General features: G+C 39.4%; 1 protein-coding gene across 17 annotated transcripts in view; it reads right to left on the bottom strand.

The window, feature by feature from the left end:
* EBF3 (EBF transcription factor 3) overlaps window positions 1-15,000 on the bottom strand; it is a 166,288-nt gene that overhangs the window by 51,982 nt on the left and 99,306 nt on the right. For 11 of the 17 annotated variants that reach the window (XM_028729913.2, XM_028729911.2, XM_028729910.2 and 8 more), the window contains 2 exons: window positions 6,184-6,265; window positions 2,695-2,839 (listed from right to left, as the gene is read on the bottom strand). In XM_028729913.2, coding sequence (XP_028585746.1) covers window positions 2,695-2,839; window positions 6,184-6,265 — 227 coding nt within the window. The remainder of the gene's footprint in view (window positions 1-2,694; window positions 2,840-6,183; window positions 6,266-15,000) is intronic. The other 6 variants (XM_028729919.2, XM_028729920.2, XM_028729917.2 and 3 more) reach the window with 1 other exon arrangement.

Raw genomic sequence — 15,000 nt, forward strand, 5'->3', positions numbered from 1 at the left:
CTGTTCATTCAAGAAGAGGGATACTAATTCACTAAAATATTCTGCGTAAAAAGTACAGCTTAAAGCATGCAGGAACAAAAATAAAACTGGGCATTACTACACACATTATTGTACTTTAAACAGATTGGTGAATTGCCAGGCCCTGCTTAGGCATCAACCACAATCTTTAAAACATGTGTGATTAAGCTGGGTCCCCCCCCCCCCCCAGATTTCCTTTCTTGAAAAGTTGGAGGTATTTTGCAATTTGCTACCCTGCAACCTTGTTCTGTGACAGAGAAAATCCCTACAGTTTTGTCAGCACATGACATCACACTAACACTGCAGTAACCTCATGACCATGCTTGGCTCTTTGGTTTTATTTTTAAGTGTTCTTTCATTTAAAACAACATTGGCGTTCATAGAATAAATCCAAGTGGTTTTGCACCAAGCCAGTGACTGTCTATGGTTCATCCTATAGAAGCAAGGGAAGCTTTAACATTTATATAAACCAATGAATTATATTGCTCTGCAGGTAAGTTTTCCTGTATTACTGGAGGGTGCCTTTATTATGCTAGTTGTGTATTCTGCTTGGAGCCGAATAGTTTTTATTCCACTTACAAAAACAAATACTTATATTTTGCTTAGATTATAGCAGCTCATTAGAAGAGGCTGAATTTGGGCCCAGGTTACAAGCCTAACACCACAGGGTTGAGCATGACTTACTTAACCTATGATGTTGCTAGTTCGTCTCCCCCACTCCACCCCCATCCTTCTCTCTCTCTTGGGAAGGCAAGGACTAGGAGAGAGGATTCAACCTTCTTAATTGTGAACCTCATTAGTGATGGTTGCCAGGCAAAACACACACCTACTTTCAGTACATATGAAAGAGATAAACAATACGTCATAGACTATAATGACTCTTGTGCTCCAGGCAACCTTTAATTATTATATTTTTTAACTGTAGTTATTAGAGAAGAAAAACAAATGTTTTTATGGTGCAAAATAAATTAATATTTTTAATAAAAAATCCTTATGTTATATTTTGTTTGGTTTATCGCTGCATGCTGCAGTAATCAGTTTTTGCATTTAGTATGTGTTTTATGCGGAACAGGAACAGAACTGATTGCCTTATTACCTATGTGATATGGATGCCTCCTTCAAGCTAGTTGTGCTTCATGTCATAGTGGTGCCATATAAAAGGACTAATCATGTGAATCACCCATAGCATATGTTTTCCTATGCCAGCAGCCCCACTGGAGGTATGGTAGAGGCATGGAAAATAGTCATGCAACTCGGTGGGGCACACATTGCACTTGTTACATCTGTAACATGGATCCCAGCCATATGGAATCAGTTCTTTTTTCTGCAGCTATGAAATTGCTCAGATAATGTATTTAAGCAGGCTAGACAGTAGCTACAAATTACATGTATGTAAATCACTTAGAGGTATGGCTGTACTTAAGGAACCACAACCTGAGGCTGATTGGAGGAGGGTTTTTGCTTTGTCTTATGCTTCCATTTTAATAATTGCATTCTAAAAAATATATTAAGGTTTAGTCCAGTGATTTAGGTCAAGATCCAAATATCTTAATCTGTTTCAGGTAGCTATTGCTTTTGACAGATATTAATTCATTCCTCAAGCAGTTTTCTTAAGGAGTAGTTCCCACATCAAGGTTCTCCCTTAACAGGCATTTTCAGAATCAGTTTTGAATTTGTATTTCACTATGAAGAAGATATGGATTGCAATTCCTATGTTCTGGAATTCCCGTTCTGTGTAGCTCACTTTGCCCTTTCTCTTTTCTTTCAGTTTTTTGAAGGCCTATAAACATAGCTGTTTTCATGCAAGCATTTGATTATCCCTGTCTTGGTTGCTTTTTAGGTTTTAGTAGGATTTTATGTACTATATTGTTGTTATCTATTCTAACGTACTTATTATCATGTCATTTTTAATGCCTGTCAGCTACTTTGAGGGCTGCATGTGTTTTGGGAAAGTGGCAAATAAATGCATTAATAAATATGCTCTGAAGTTGCTTTACATTGTTAGAAATGTATCCATTACTGTATACATTTATAGTGGCACATAAACAGAGATGGAGAGCATCAATCATTCTTTCATGTGTGTAGCTGGGTTTGACATTTGGCCTTAAGTAGATGCTAAATAGATATAGTTCATTACATGCTTTCATATGTAACATATAGAGGCTGGTGGTTTTCCTGAATCTGATTGAAAGAAAGCACAACATTTTTCCTTATTCAAGACCTCAGTAGTGCCTTAATCTGTTGCAGTAGGACCCAGGAACAGGAAATTGACCTCACATAGTAAATTCTTTACAGATTTGGTCATGTTTTTAGGACCCATTTAAACTTACATACACAATCTGTGAATGTATTTCTGGACTGAAGATTATGACAAGCCAAAGTAAAAGCAAATCGAACTGAAACAGCAAGAAAAAGCTGTAAGCAAATAAACAGAAAAGAACGAGAAGAATGGCTGTATGTTACATGTTAAAGAAAGGAAATAAAGTTGGAAGCAAATGCAGGAGAGACAATCTTCTCCTTGATATGCAATCAGAAATGCTAATGTACTGTATTTTAATAGGATGATCAAGAAGAGAAATATATAATGTAAAAAGTAAAATGTAGTCGTGTAGCAACACAAAATATGGTGCAAAAAAAGCATTGCAAATAAAAAACGACATGTAAATGTGTGCCTACCATTTTCCAGATAAGAAGGGGCCGTACCTTCTGAGGGGTCAAGGCGGCGAGCCCGCCTTCCATGTTTGGAGTTGTTGTGTACGAACATGTTGTCCGAGACAGCCAGAACATGGCCGTCCACATTGACTGTTGTTGATACAACAACCTGGGGGAGAAAAAGAGAAGCAGCACATTTCTTTTTTGAAGCATGTAGTCAGAAAATGTAGTGCAGCTGCTACAATAAGTTTAAACAACAAAGTGGAAACATATAATCTGTTCCTTTTCTCTTTACATAGATTTATTCATAGATGCATTCACTCCTTTTTGGCTATCAGTGGAGATTTTTCAGCTCACAGTTTTTTCCCTCCTCCTCAACACCCGCTGCACTAATTAGAGTTTAATCTCCTATTATGCTAACAAATGAATTCAATTCAGGGAAAATATTCTTCTAGCCATTAGTTTCAGAAACACCCCTCTAACCACTCATTTTAAAAGCTACTGTTTTGATTGATCTGTTGATATATTGATTAGATAGTTTATCCAATTAAAATTTGTACACTTGAGACTGTCTTCAAATGAAGAATTGTGAGCACTCCAAGTCAGAGGGGAAAAAATATTTTGCTTAATAAATCAGTAACTATGTGTAACTCTCTGTTTTCTCTCCAGAAATGATCTCTAGGTCACTTTCACAATTAGATTTAATGTCTGATAATGAACTTTTTTGCATCTGAAAAGACCAAGTTTAATATTAATACTAAAAGTGCTTTCAATTCATGAAAAGTATCCATTCTCAAGTTTAGTCGGACACTCACTGACCCTGCTTTGCCAATGAAAATTCCTTCTTTATTTTTAACTGAAAGCTTTCTGTACTTGTTTCCAAGTTTAGAGTCTTGCCATAGAAGAGATGTCAGACTTAGTAAGTTTTTTTTAAGGAACAGTTACAAAAATGCACGCCCTTGGCATTAAAAAATTCTGCCCCATAGAATTGTGAGTTGCATTCTAGAAGTGCTACTGTAATTATCAATGGATGAAAAGTCTTTACTTATTGTACTTTTAGGTACATATGTAAGTTACTTGCATAGGCAGTGTTTATTACCATAATACAATATGGCCAGATTTGGGAGCCAAATTTATAAATTTATTATGAAAGGTTCAGATTCCCTAACTTTATTTAAACCACTCTTGTACTGTTACTCATGTTTGTCCTGCCCTTCCCAGTGGAGCAATTGCTCTACATTTTTGGTTGTACCCAGTTGTGTCCCTCCATTGATGGAAAGCAATTTGATCCAGCAGAGGTTTTTGTTAGCAGAAAGTGGGAGGTGATATTTGATGATGAGGGGGTGCAAGGGACTGCGAAGGGAGAGGGGAATCAGCAAAAATCATGATAGATGTTGAAGGGGACTTGAGGAGAAAGGGAGAATTTGTGAATCGCGTTTCAGCTTGTGGAAGCCTTTACTGAATCAAAGAGCCTTCCATCAGCAGTGAAACAATTCAATACAACCTTTTGCTTTTAGTTTAAGAACAACAGAGAACGGTGCTACAACATATTAAAAGGACCAACCTTTTAATTTCTGTTGGGAGGAGAGAAATGGAAAAAGGTGTATCCTACGACAACTTACTATAAATGAAAACACAGGACACTTTTCCTTTCCCAGTGGGTCTGAGGCATCAGATGTAAATTCTTTCCTATTTTCTATGTTTTAGATCACCTTTGATCCTGTTTTTTTCCACATGCTGTAATTAGCTATCAGCTATTACAGCACCTTCTCCTGTATATTCTGCCTCCTCTGAGCCAGCCATCTGTGTTCCCCTTGAGAGAAGCCTGAGGGTGTTTCTCTAGAAGTCTGTGATTCTGCAGCCTGCACTGTTTTCTCCGAAGAGTCAGACTGTATTGCTTCTCCAGGACATCCATTATGGGAGATTCATAAAGTTGGACTTTGCCTCCAGTATCCCAAATTCCAGTCCCTGCAGTCTCATTACTAGGCTAGTTGCTTTTCACTTTTAATGAATTATAGAGGTGACTGACATCCCCCAGTCCTATGTACATATAATGCTTTTAGAAACAGGGTATTGTAAAGCACATTAAAGAGCAATTCTAAGGGAAGTTGGGGTTCCTCCCTCTCGTTGCTAGGCCACAGTATGTTTTCCAAAAACAGATAAAATTGTATTTAATATATAAAACACGTTTTGTTCCGTCACTGATATATAGGTCAGTAATCACAAAAGGAAAATTCTATAGTTCAGCAAAAGTACATATGCTCTCTCCTTTGTTTTATTGGCTCATTCCTGCAGCGCACCTAAAGAAAAGTGCTGAGATAGTAAAACAAGTTGAAAATATTGTTCAAGACCTGACATACTGTTAAATCCACTTAACTCTTCTAAGAAGTAGGTAGCTTAGTTAAGGAAACCCAGGGAAGTCTTCCTTGTGACTTCCTACTGGCTACATTGCCAACCACAAAACTATTTATGGCTGATGCTTCATTTAGTCACTGGTGAGACATGAGGGATATTTCCACTCATTGTAGGTTTTACCTTATACTCTGTTCAGATGGATCAATATTATCAATCCACATGAACCTGAGCTGCATGAAAAATTGAAGCTTGGTGCAATTGTTCCGAAGAGTTGTTTTTCTCTCTCCAACTTGGCTAGCATCACTTGATTGGGTTGGCTATGCAAAGAAGCCCACCTTAATTACTTTAATAGTAAGTTACTCTTCTCAGAACCATCTCTCGGACTGAAATGTTTCTAATCTAAAATGTTATATTGCTCCAAAACTATTCCCAGTTAAAACAACAACAATCAGTTAAAACAGAAAGTTTTCTATATTGGTTTTGAGTTACCTACAGTAGTTTTTTTTATAAAACTGCAACAAGAAACAAATAGAAAATAACTCTTATTAAGAAAATTGACTTTTATATCATGAAAACCATAAAGATTGAGCCAAAACCCAATAAATTCCATGAACATTAGCTGCCCCACCCCACCCCAACAAAGTAAAACAATGGTATTTGGCATGTAACAAAACTTTTCTGAACAGTATAACTACTCCACTACGTAAGGAATTTTTTTAAAATAATCCTTAAATGTTTTCAAATTCTTGGTGGTTAATCTGTGCAAAACATATACAAATTGTCTCTGTGCACATCAAAGCTTAAAACCTGAACTATTGGCCAGCAAGAGGTATGGCCCCACCCTTTGGGATTACTACACATGTTCTTGGTGGTGGTGGGACATCTCAGATTAGGTCTATTTAGATAACCAGAAGAGGGGCAGCTACTGTGACAATGGAAATGAGAGAGGCAGGTGCTCTTGTTGCTTTACTGAGAGGCCTGGAAGATTGGGAGATCTGACTTGCAGAGGTCACAAAGAACTGAAAATACAACATGCAATTAAATTTGGCAAATGTTCGTAACAATTAGGGAGAAACGACAGAGTCTCCTTAAATCAACTGCATAATTGCTTCTTCTGTGCAAGTACTTGCAAGCCATAGCTCTTTTTGAAATCTGTACCTGGAATCTTCGCATATCTCGTGGGTTTCCTGCATTCTTCAAACAGTTCTGATTGCACTTGAGGAAAAACTTTAGAAAAAATCTACAAAAATACAAAATTAAAATTTGTTAGGAATGTCAAAGATACAGGACGGATTTGAAAGTATGCAGCAGATTCTATACCAAAAATTACAAGTGGAGTGTTGCCAAAAACAGAATGCCATTTTTCTTGTTTTATTTATTTCATCTATAAACTGAAGCTCATACCAATAGCAGTATGCCCTTGAACAATCGCATCTTCCAGTCTTGAGAAGAGAATAGATATTTTGGGCCAGATACTTAAGTGAACAGTGCAGATCAATCGGCCACATTTATAGTGTGCTCTTATGCATGATTACACAGAAGTAAGTTCCACTGTCTTCAATAGCATTTACTCCCTAGTAAGAACGTTTAGGATTGCAGTCTCAACCTGAAATTCCATGTCTATTTATTCGGAAATAATCCCATTGAACTCAGCAGAAGTTACTTTCCAATAACTATGTGTAGGACCAGGATGCTGTTTAATACAAAGACAGACACTGAAATCAAATGTGTGACTAATGCATGCCCCCCCCAATAACTGCTATAATGACTTACAATTTATAATTTCTTATATATTGGGGTTTAAAAACCCTTGTATATTTTTCCCAACTGTACACTTGAAAGCACATGGAAAAGATAATCTTATCTTATTCCAACAACATTTAGACTTTGCCTAATAGTATAGCTGCTCACTGTTTTTTAAAGGGTGAAGAACCCTTGATAGCTATTCAGTCCAGCAATCCTTGGTGGAGAAGGCTCAATTGCCATGAGTCATGACCCTGACCCTGAGCAGCAGTACTGATTTTGACACAAAGGAGGAAGAAAAACAAATTGGATCATGAAAATCAGTGGTGCCAGCCAAGGAGATACTGATGGTAGGCCAGGGAGATGCCCCAGCACTGAGTCTCAGCCTGTCGTCTAGAAGCTCCTTGAACCAGAGGCCTCAGAATTGGATCTCCTAGAGGCAGCACCCTGTGAGCCAGATTCCTCTGAAGATCCAGTCCCCTTTACACCAGGAGTCCCATGCTTCTCAGTGCCTGCTCACCTGTACAGGCAACACACAAGGCAGGAGCTGATGGAAGGGTGACACAATTCTGGTCCCTAGCCACAAGGACTACCCCTTTAAGTTTCTCCACTTAAAAAGTGGTTTAAGTTTCTCCACTTAAAAAGGGGATGGCTCTTGAAATGGGTATTAGGCCTCCATTGAGCTCCGGGTGTTGGTGAAGTAAGTTATGTGCTTGGAGCTATCCAAGGTACTGCAACCCTAGCTTCTCCCTACATACGACTTGACTGGCATCCATCATCATGTCTCTGTACCCCACTCATGGTCAGGGCATCACACCAAGATCCACAAAACACCATGAAATAAATAGCAGGTTGTACAGTTAAAAAGTTTTCATCAGTTGCACCTTTTCTGTTTCAGCTTTTAAATGTTTAGTACATCAGAAGATAAAAATTGAAGACACGAACTGGGCATTTCAGCCATGCCATATAGGAAGCTCTTATATATAAGAGGTGAGCAAGGTCTCCCCACCCTTTTCTTTTTTTCTTCTTTAACAACAAATAAGAATAAACCCCTGCCATAACTTCAAGCAGCACCATGGCTGCCCTGGCTGCATTCTTGGAATGGAATGTCCTTCGGAACATTACTATGTCACAAGGTAGCATTGCTTCCAGAGGCATTCTACACTGGAAATTTGGGTCCAAAGCGTCAGTAATGTCTCTTGTTGAAAAACTGAAAAGAAAACCTTGGCCACCTTGCATATTTAAGGTAGGATTACCATTTTATTTTATTTTTAGAAATTCAGCTCTCCAAAGATTAATCTCCTCCCTCAAAGATTACACCCCTCATTCATGCAATTATTTCAAACAGTAATTCTGTAAGTGGCATATATGGTTGGCAGAGACCTCCTGCTATAATCTTAATTATGCCAATGGTGTGTATGCAAACCCACTGGCAACTGGGGATGTACAACAGGCTGAATACTACCATGGCAGGAAGTCCCATGCAAGGAGAGGCTCAGAACATGACATCCAGAGCACAGCCTCATCTAATCACTCTGAAGCATCCAGCAACCTAGACACCTTACATACACATGGACTACTGATATCCACAGCTACTTATAGCCATACCATGACTACAGGGCAAAACAGAGGCCCTTGGGCCATGCAATCAGTATCAGACTGCATCATCTGCACCACCAATGAGTCGCAAGTAATGGGAAGAAGCACATCAGTGGGTAAAGTTCACTTTCTTCCTGAGCCCTTACCTATTACTCTTGCAGCCTGGATGCTGCACCACTGACCTGCAGGCCAGTGACTTCATTTGTATTAGTGGTAGTTGGAGGCTGCAGTGCAACATAGTTCCCCCTACTATTCTGTACATTTCCTTGCCCATGGATAAAGGCTTAGGCATAGCTATGCACCTCCACTTCCCAGCCTCCACACAGGAGGGCAAGAACTTGGCTTAACACAGCTAGGGGGAAAACCAGAGAAACAAGAGATATCATTTGATGCACTACAAATCTAAGGTCACCAATAAGACTCAGGGTGAAATTCAACATTGCACTAATATGATTGTACCACCAGCATGTGCTTTTCTGCTTGCCAGATGGAACAATATCCCCTCGCCTCTCCCTGCATGCAGTTCTGACCCTGCTGAGTGGATTGGGGGAAGGGGTAGAAAAGCCTCATTGTGCTAGTAGGATTCCTTCAGCTGGCTTCTGCTAGCACAATGGTTTAGTTAAATCTGGCCCTTCAATTTAATGGGGTTCTGGGCAAGCTTGGACTATGATGCTTGAAAAGTATGCCTTCACCAACCTTATATGCACAAAAAATTGAGACTTTTCTTTTGTTAGTAGTAGTTAGCAGTAGTCATAACTGGTGAGAAAATAGAGTTGCAGACTGCCCCCCCCCCCCCAGTATTTTCAACAGTTAAGAAGAATCCTTCTTTCTGATAAAGTTAACATGGGCAAAACATATTACACAGTCTACTTCTTCTTCAAAAGTATTCCAATAACCAGAATAGTATTAATAAATTATTATTATTATTATTATTATTATTATTATTAACCACCAAGGCACATCACAAGGTATAAGAGCACAACTCTTTGCTTGGAAGAGTTCAGAGGAAACAATAGAGAAAGGGGAGGGACATGAAATGTATTTCATTAAACTCTTCTTAGGCTAAGACTGCAATTTTAACTCCACATACTGGGTAGTATACCCCAGCAAGACCAATAGAACTTACTTCTGAGTAGATATGGTTAGCATTTACTATTACAGTACAATGCAAACCCAATATCTGCTGGGATGTGAAAGTTTGGATTAAGGGGCTCCAGCATTCCCAGCTGAGCCAAGGCTATCCCAGTGTGAGTCCCTCACCCCAAATTACCCAGTAAAAGCCCCTCCCAGGTATATATAAAGCTCCATCAAGAAGTAGTGGCCTAAAACATTGAGGTTTTGGACTCAAACTGACTAAGAAAAAATACAGAGCTAAAAGGAATGTCAAGGGTTTGCCAACTGTACCCTGATGCTTGAAACAAGAGGCATATTACCCACAGACATCTCCACCGGTAGACACCTTTAGACATGTAGATGGCAACTCTTCAAGGTGTCATGTAATTTTTATCCAACCTAATGCTTGTGCAACATACTCTTAAAGACCCTGAGTGATGGAGATGCCACCATAAATCTAGACAGCCACTTCCAAGTGCTCCATTTCAGTTCATAGGTGTCTATCCTCCAGCTTAAATATCTTAGCTCACTCTTTTTAACCTTTTCTAAGATTTACAAAGAAGGTATGTGACCCCTGTCCTTATGGCATCACTCACTGTATCTGAAAACTATTATCAAATTCCTTCTCAGGTACTACAATCTGACCTATTCAGCTTGGGAAGGACCCTTCTCTGCCTCATCTACTGTCTATACACACACACACACACACACACACACACACACACACACATTCACGTTAGATTCCACATAATAGCAACTACACTGGAATATGGTTTGGTGGATTCTGAATTGAACTTGCTGCCATGAGAAAATTTTGTTCAGACCAATTTTAAGCTAAAATAATGTTGGGGAAGGAGATATTTATTCTAGGAAAAGCACTTTCTTTGATCCTAATTAATCATCCCTCAAAGGACTCTTTAAGCTGTGCCTGGGGCAGAGCCCCTAACAGCTTAAAATATCCTGGAAGGAAGAGTTAAATTAGGGTCTAGGGATGTGCAGCCTGAGGTACACTTCCCCTAATCCCAAATTCCCACCCAAATTCCCATACACTATGATTATGGAAAGGGAAAGGTAAATATATTTCCCCTATACCATTCAAATCCAGGGTTGAGTCTCTTCTTAGTTACCTGTTCACCTATTGCTTAACCTTAGAATTTTAGGCTAAGTGCTGTAGAACTGTTACAATGATAATGATGATAATGAATTATTCATCTGTTAGTATTTATTATTGTTTATCTATTAAAACAATTTGTTAGCTGTTCTACACAGCGCTTTTTTGCTAGAAACATGGGTGCTGGTCATCACAATGAAGTTGTAACAGTAAGTGCTGCACCTTTTAACAACAACAATGAGAGGTGTTGCTACTGCATACCTTTGAGTAGCCCCAGAAAAACAGCACTGGCTCTTCTCAAGGCAATGCACAAACAAAAGTGAAGCTAACAAACTTCTAAAAAACGGGGTGGGGGGGAGGAACACAGTAGAAAAAGCATATCAACCAACCAGCTGAACCAGAGGTCAAACAGAAGAGATCTGCTTCACAGTCCCTCCAGAAGTTCAATAAAAAGGGTGAATTGCAACTTCAGTGGGAAGTTCAATCCACAGCCTCAGGGTAATTGATGTGAAGGTCCAGTTTCCCCCCTCAATAGTTCTTATTTCACTCTGAGCAGGGCACAAGAAGATTACCAAGCTGGCATGTAGGGCAATATAAGGACAGTCATTGATAGGATCCGAATTATGAAGGGCATCGTTAGGTAGATTTAGTTTGCAAGGGTTCAGGTAGAGTGGTTATTAGGAATAAAGAGTAAAACAATGCATCCATTAATTTTGGTCTAAGGTTTTGCTTTGGCAACGTCACAGTTTGCAGTTCTATCCCAAAGTCTCAAAGTACAAGCTCTTCCATTGCAGCTTCAGGCTTCAAAATCCCCCCCCCCCTTGAGTGTTTTGCAACAGCATATTTCCTATGGGAGAAATAAGAACTCACTGCCCACTATTCCTCTTTGGTTTGCAAGGAGCAGCTTAAAACAATATGATTCCTAGCCCAATGGTAGCCAGTGTGGTGCCTTCAGAAGGTTGGGCTACAACTCCTCATCTCTGACCACAGGCCACCTTGGTTGAAGCTAGTTGGACTTGTTGTCCAGCAACATATAGAGGGCACCATGCTGGCTACCCCTGCCCTTGCCCATCACCCTCTGCCTCCTGTTGCTGTGAGCAAAAGAAGGTAAAGGAAAAATGTGGCTGTGAAGCCAAATGCTGGATCTGATATTGATTAAATTGTTACATGTGGTCTGAAGTAATCAGCAGGAAGCACTGATGAACTGAGTTGGACTAAAACAAGATCATATTTAACATGTTTATAGTGAATTTTAAGTGTTCAAAGCAATTTATCCTTTCAAGATAGGGGATATTGCTCTAGTTCTGCAGTGCCCACAGACCTGTTCCCAGGTGCCCACATGGTTCTCTACTCTCCTTCTTACAGAGTAGAAGTTCTTGTTGCTGTCATAACCCAATAGGAAGCTGGCTCTTGCATGCCTCCGACTAGCCAGAGTGAAGAGGAGGGAGAACGTATGGGGAGGCCGTGGTATAAAGCATGGGAGCTGCTAGCTGTTGCAGAGACACAGAGGTGAGAAGGGTCAGTAGAGTTGCAGAGAGATGTGGGAAGCATCTGCTGAAACAGTCTTCCTCAGGCTTGTCTTTATGATGGCTACCTTTTTGTTTTCCTGTAGCTAGTAGCAGTGATACAAATGTCGTAAGTACAGGTAATCACACTACCTGCTTAGGCTTGGGTTTTTAAGTGACTACAAAGAAGGGTGTTTTTCTTTAAAGCCCTTAGATCACCTTATGAATGGGATATTAATTTGGAGATATTAATTTAATAGGAAATTATTTAGAGGTGATGGGGGCGTAATGATGAATGGGGGTAATTGAAGTGGAATTAATTTGGAGCAGAATATGGGTTGCAGGATATATTAACTGGGAGGGAGGCTAAATTAATCAGAGGAACTATTTTAGGTCTTTGTGAGTTCAAAGAAGGAATAAACAAAACACATGCTCAGAGAAACAGCGGCAGGGGTGTTTGAGAATAAAAAGTGCCAAATTATTTCAATTCTAAGGTCTGGAAAGACTATTCTTCCCCCAGCCCCACAACAGAAGATGACAATCAATGTCGTCAAACTTGGAGAAGATGCCACTGCCAACCTGGTGCTCTCTTGACCTTGTTCCTGCCTTGTCCCACCCTCAGCAAATGCACTGCCATGGCTATATGAGTTTTAGGAAAGTATAAACCATCCAGGACTCCTGTGGCACCTTAAAAACTAATACAGTTAAGATTACCACATCTACAGCGGGGCAACCCCACCCCGCCACCCAGCTCTTATCCAGAATTATGGAGACTGACAGTAAAAGAAAGACACCAGAGTTCAAATTTCTGTGAGTCAGTGAGCTGCTGGGCAGTCTACTTTTTGTATTGAGATCTCTGTGTGACATTCCATTATTTTGTAGAATAATGTTTGTTTTAGTGGGTTTTTTTTAAAACAAAACAAAAACACACACAAGCAGTTGACATATTCTGCCTGACTGGAACACAAGGCAGCCTTTGACAGATGTTCTTGCAACCTTTTCTAGTATAGCTGCAGACGAGGTACTTTAAGAAATGTGGCATCACATGATTAACAGGTGGGTGGTTCCTCCCACCTGGCACACTCGGCCAGACCACAAGAGGTGGGGAAGATGTACAGTAGTACCTCGGGGGTTAAGAACTTAATTCATTCTGGAGGTCCGTTCTTAACCTGAAGCACCACTTTAGCTAATGGGGCCTCCTGCCGCCGCCGCTGCACAATTTCTGTTCTCATCCTGAAGCAAAGTTCTTAACCCAAAGTACTATTTCTGGGTTAGCGGAGTCTGTAACCTGAAGCGTATGTAACCTGAAGCGTATGTCACCTGAGGTACCACCGTACTATTTTAGAATACTATGTGTAGGACTAAGGAATGCTGGATTTCAGTGTGCCCTCTGGTGGCATTTAACCCTGCAGGAGGATGACACTCGAAAAAAATTGACAGTTCCACTCAGGAAACATGGGTTGGGTATGTTGCTGCTGTAAAGCAGCACAGAAAAGTGACGGTATTATTTAGACTAAATCAGTTTCAAAAGCCTTCCTGTGAATTTTCACAAGTTCACATTTTTAAAAGCACAAATTTCAGAAAGTCGGTGTTTATTTCTCTTTGAACTTCTTGCTAAAGAAAGAGCAGGTGCCCTTTTAATTAAACTGCATTATCTATGACAAGGATTCATTATTTTAAAATCAAAATTACATATTTTATTAACTCAACTCACCTATACATTTAGCTCAGAAAACCTCTTAATGCCCATCTGCCATCAGTGTACACTGAGTCACTTGATATTCCACCCACCAATTTTTCCTAACAACCACTGTGCAATTAAATTCAACACGTTCTGTTGCGAGGTAAATTAGGCACACCTGCGGCCAGACTTCATTTGAACTGCATCAGAAAAGGACCTAACAAGGTGAGAGCATACCACAAAGTTATAGTCCTGTCAAGCAATTAGGTTTTCACTTCTGGGACATCCGCACAGTGCAATTATGCTACACATTACAACCTGGCTAATCTTCTGAACAAATGTCATGTCTCAGAGAAGCTAGTAAAAGCAGTTCATCTGCAAATGTGTCTGAGCTTAAGCCTTATGCACATAACAATCTACAGGAGACTTTTGGGCCATAGGAAAGATTTTCCACACTCTTCTCTCCCTTCCTCTTTTTAAAAATCAAGCTAGTGTCTTTCTTAAGGTTTTAAGGCTTTGTCAAATTAATAAATGTTAAAAGAATAGAGCTTTTTTTAAAAAAGCTTGTGCTTCACAAGTGTAAATGCAAGCATTTAATATCGCAAACTCTAGTACTGTCTTCATGGATAGGTTTCATTAAAACTGATTTGTTTATAAAAGTTAATGGCAAGATGCTAAACACATCTGGGAACAAATCCCCATAAAATCTATGGGATTTAGGAAAATGCATTTAGAACTGAATCCAAATCGTATTATGGAAAGTTGTATTGTAGTGAAGTACCAGTTCACATGATTTATCAGTACTCTCTGTATCATGGAGTATTTGTGTCACACTTACCTCACAGGGTATGTATAATGTGCACAATGAAACTATATTTAAGTACACAGGTATATCATATTTTCCCAATCTTTCACTCCCCAAAGTGAGAGGAAAACAGATCTACTTGCTGATAGATGTTGATAGGATACACTGATTATATATTTATGGTAAGTGTAAATATGTTACAGTACCATGTGAAAAATATGCATAAGCTTGAATAATGACCTTGCAATTCCTTCTAGGATCGGAATTCCTATAAGGCAGATTCATTCTTTAGAACTGATTTTGCTTCATTTTGATTTAACATCAAAAACTCCAGAGAGCTGTTTAAAAATAGCTACTATCACATACTAAATATCTCTAATTGAATAAAAATTGTAATGCCTGCTGAAGTACATAACAG

The sequence above is a fragment of the Podarcis muralis genome, chromosome 6 (assembly GCF_964188315.1).
Source record: "Podarcis muralis chromosome 6, rPodMur119.hap1.1, whole genome shotgun sequence".
In the NCBI taxonomy this organism is placed as follows: Eukaryota; Metazoa; Chordata; class Lepidosauria; order Squamata; family Lacertidae; genus Podarcis; species Podarcis muralis.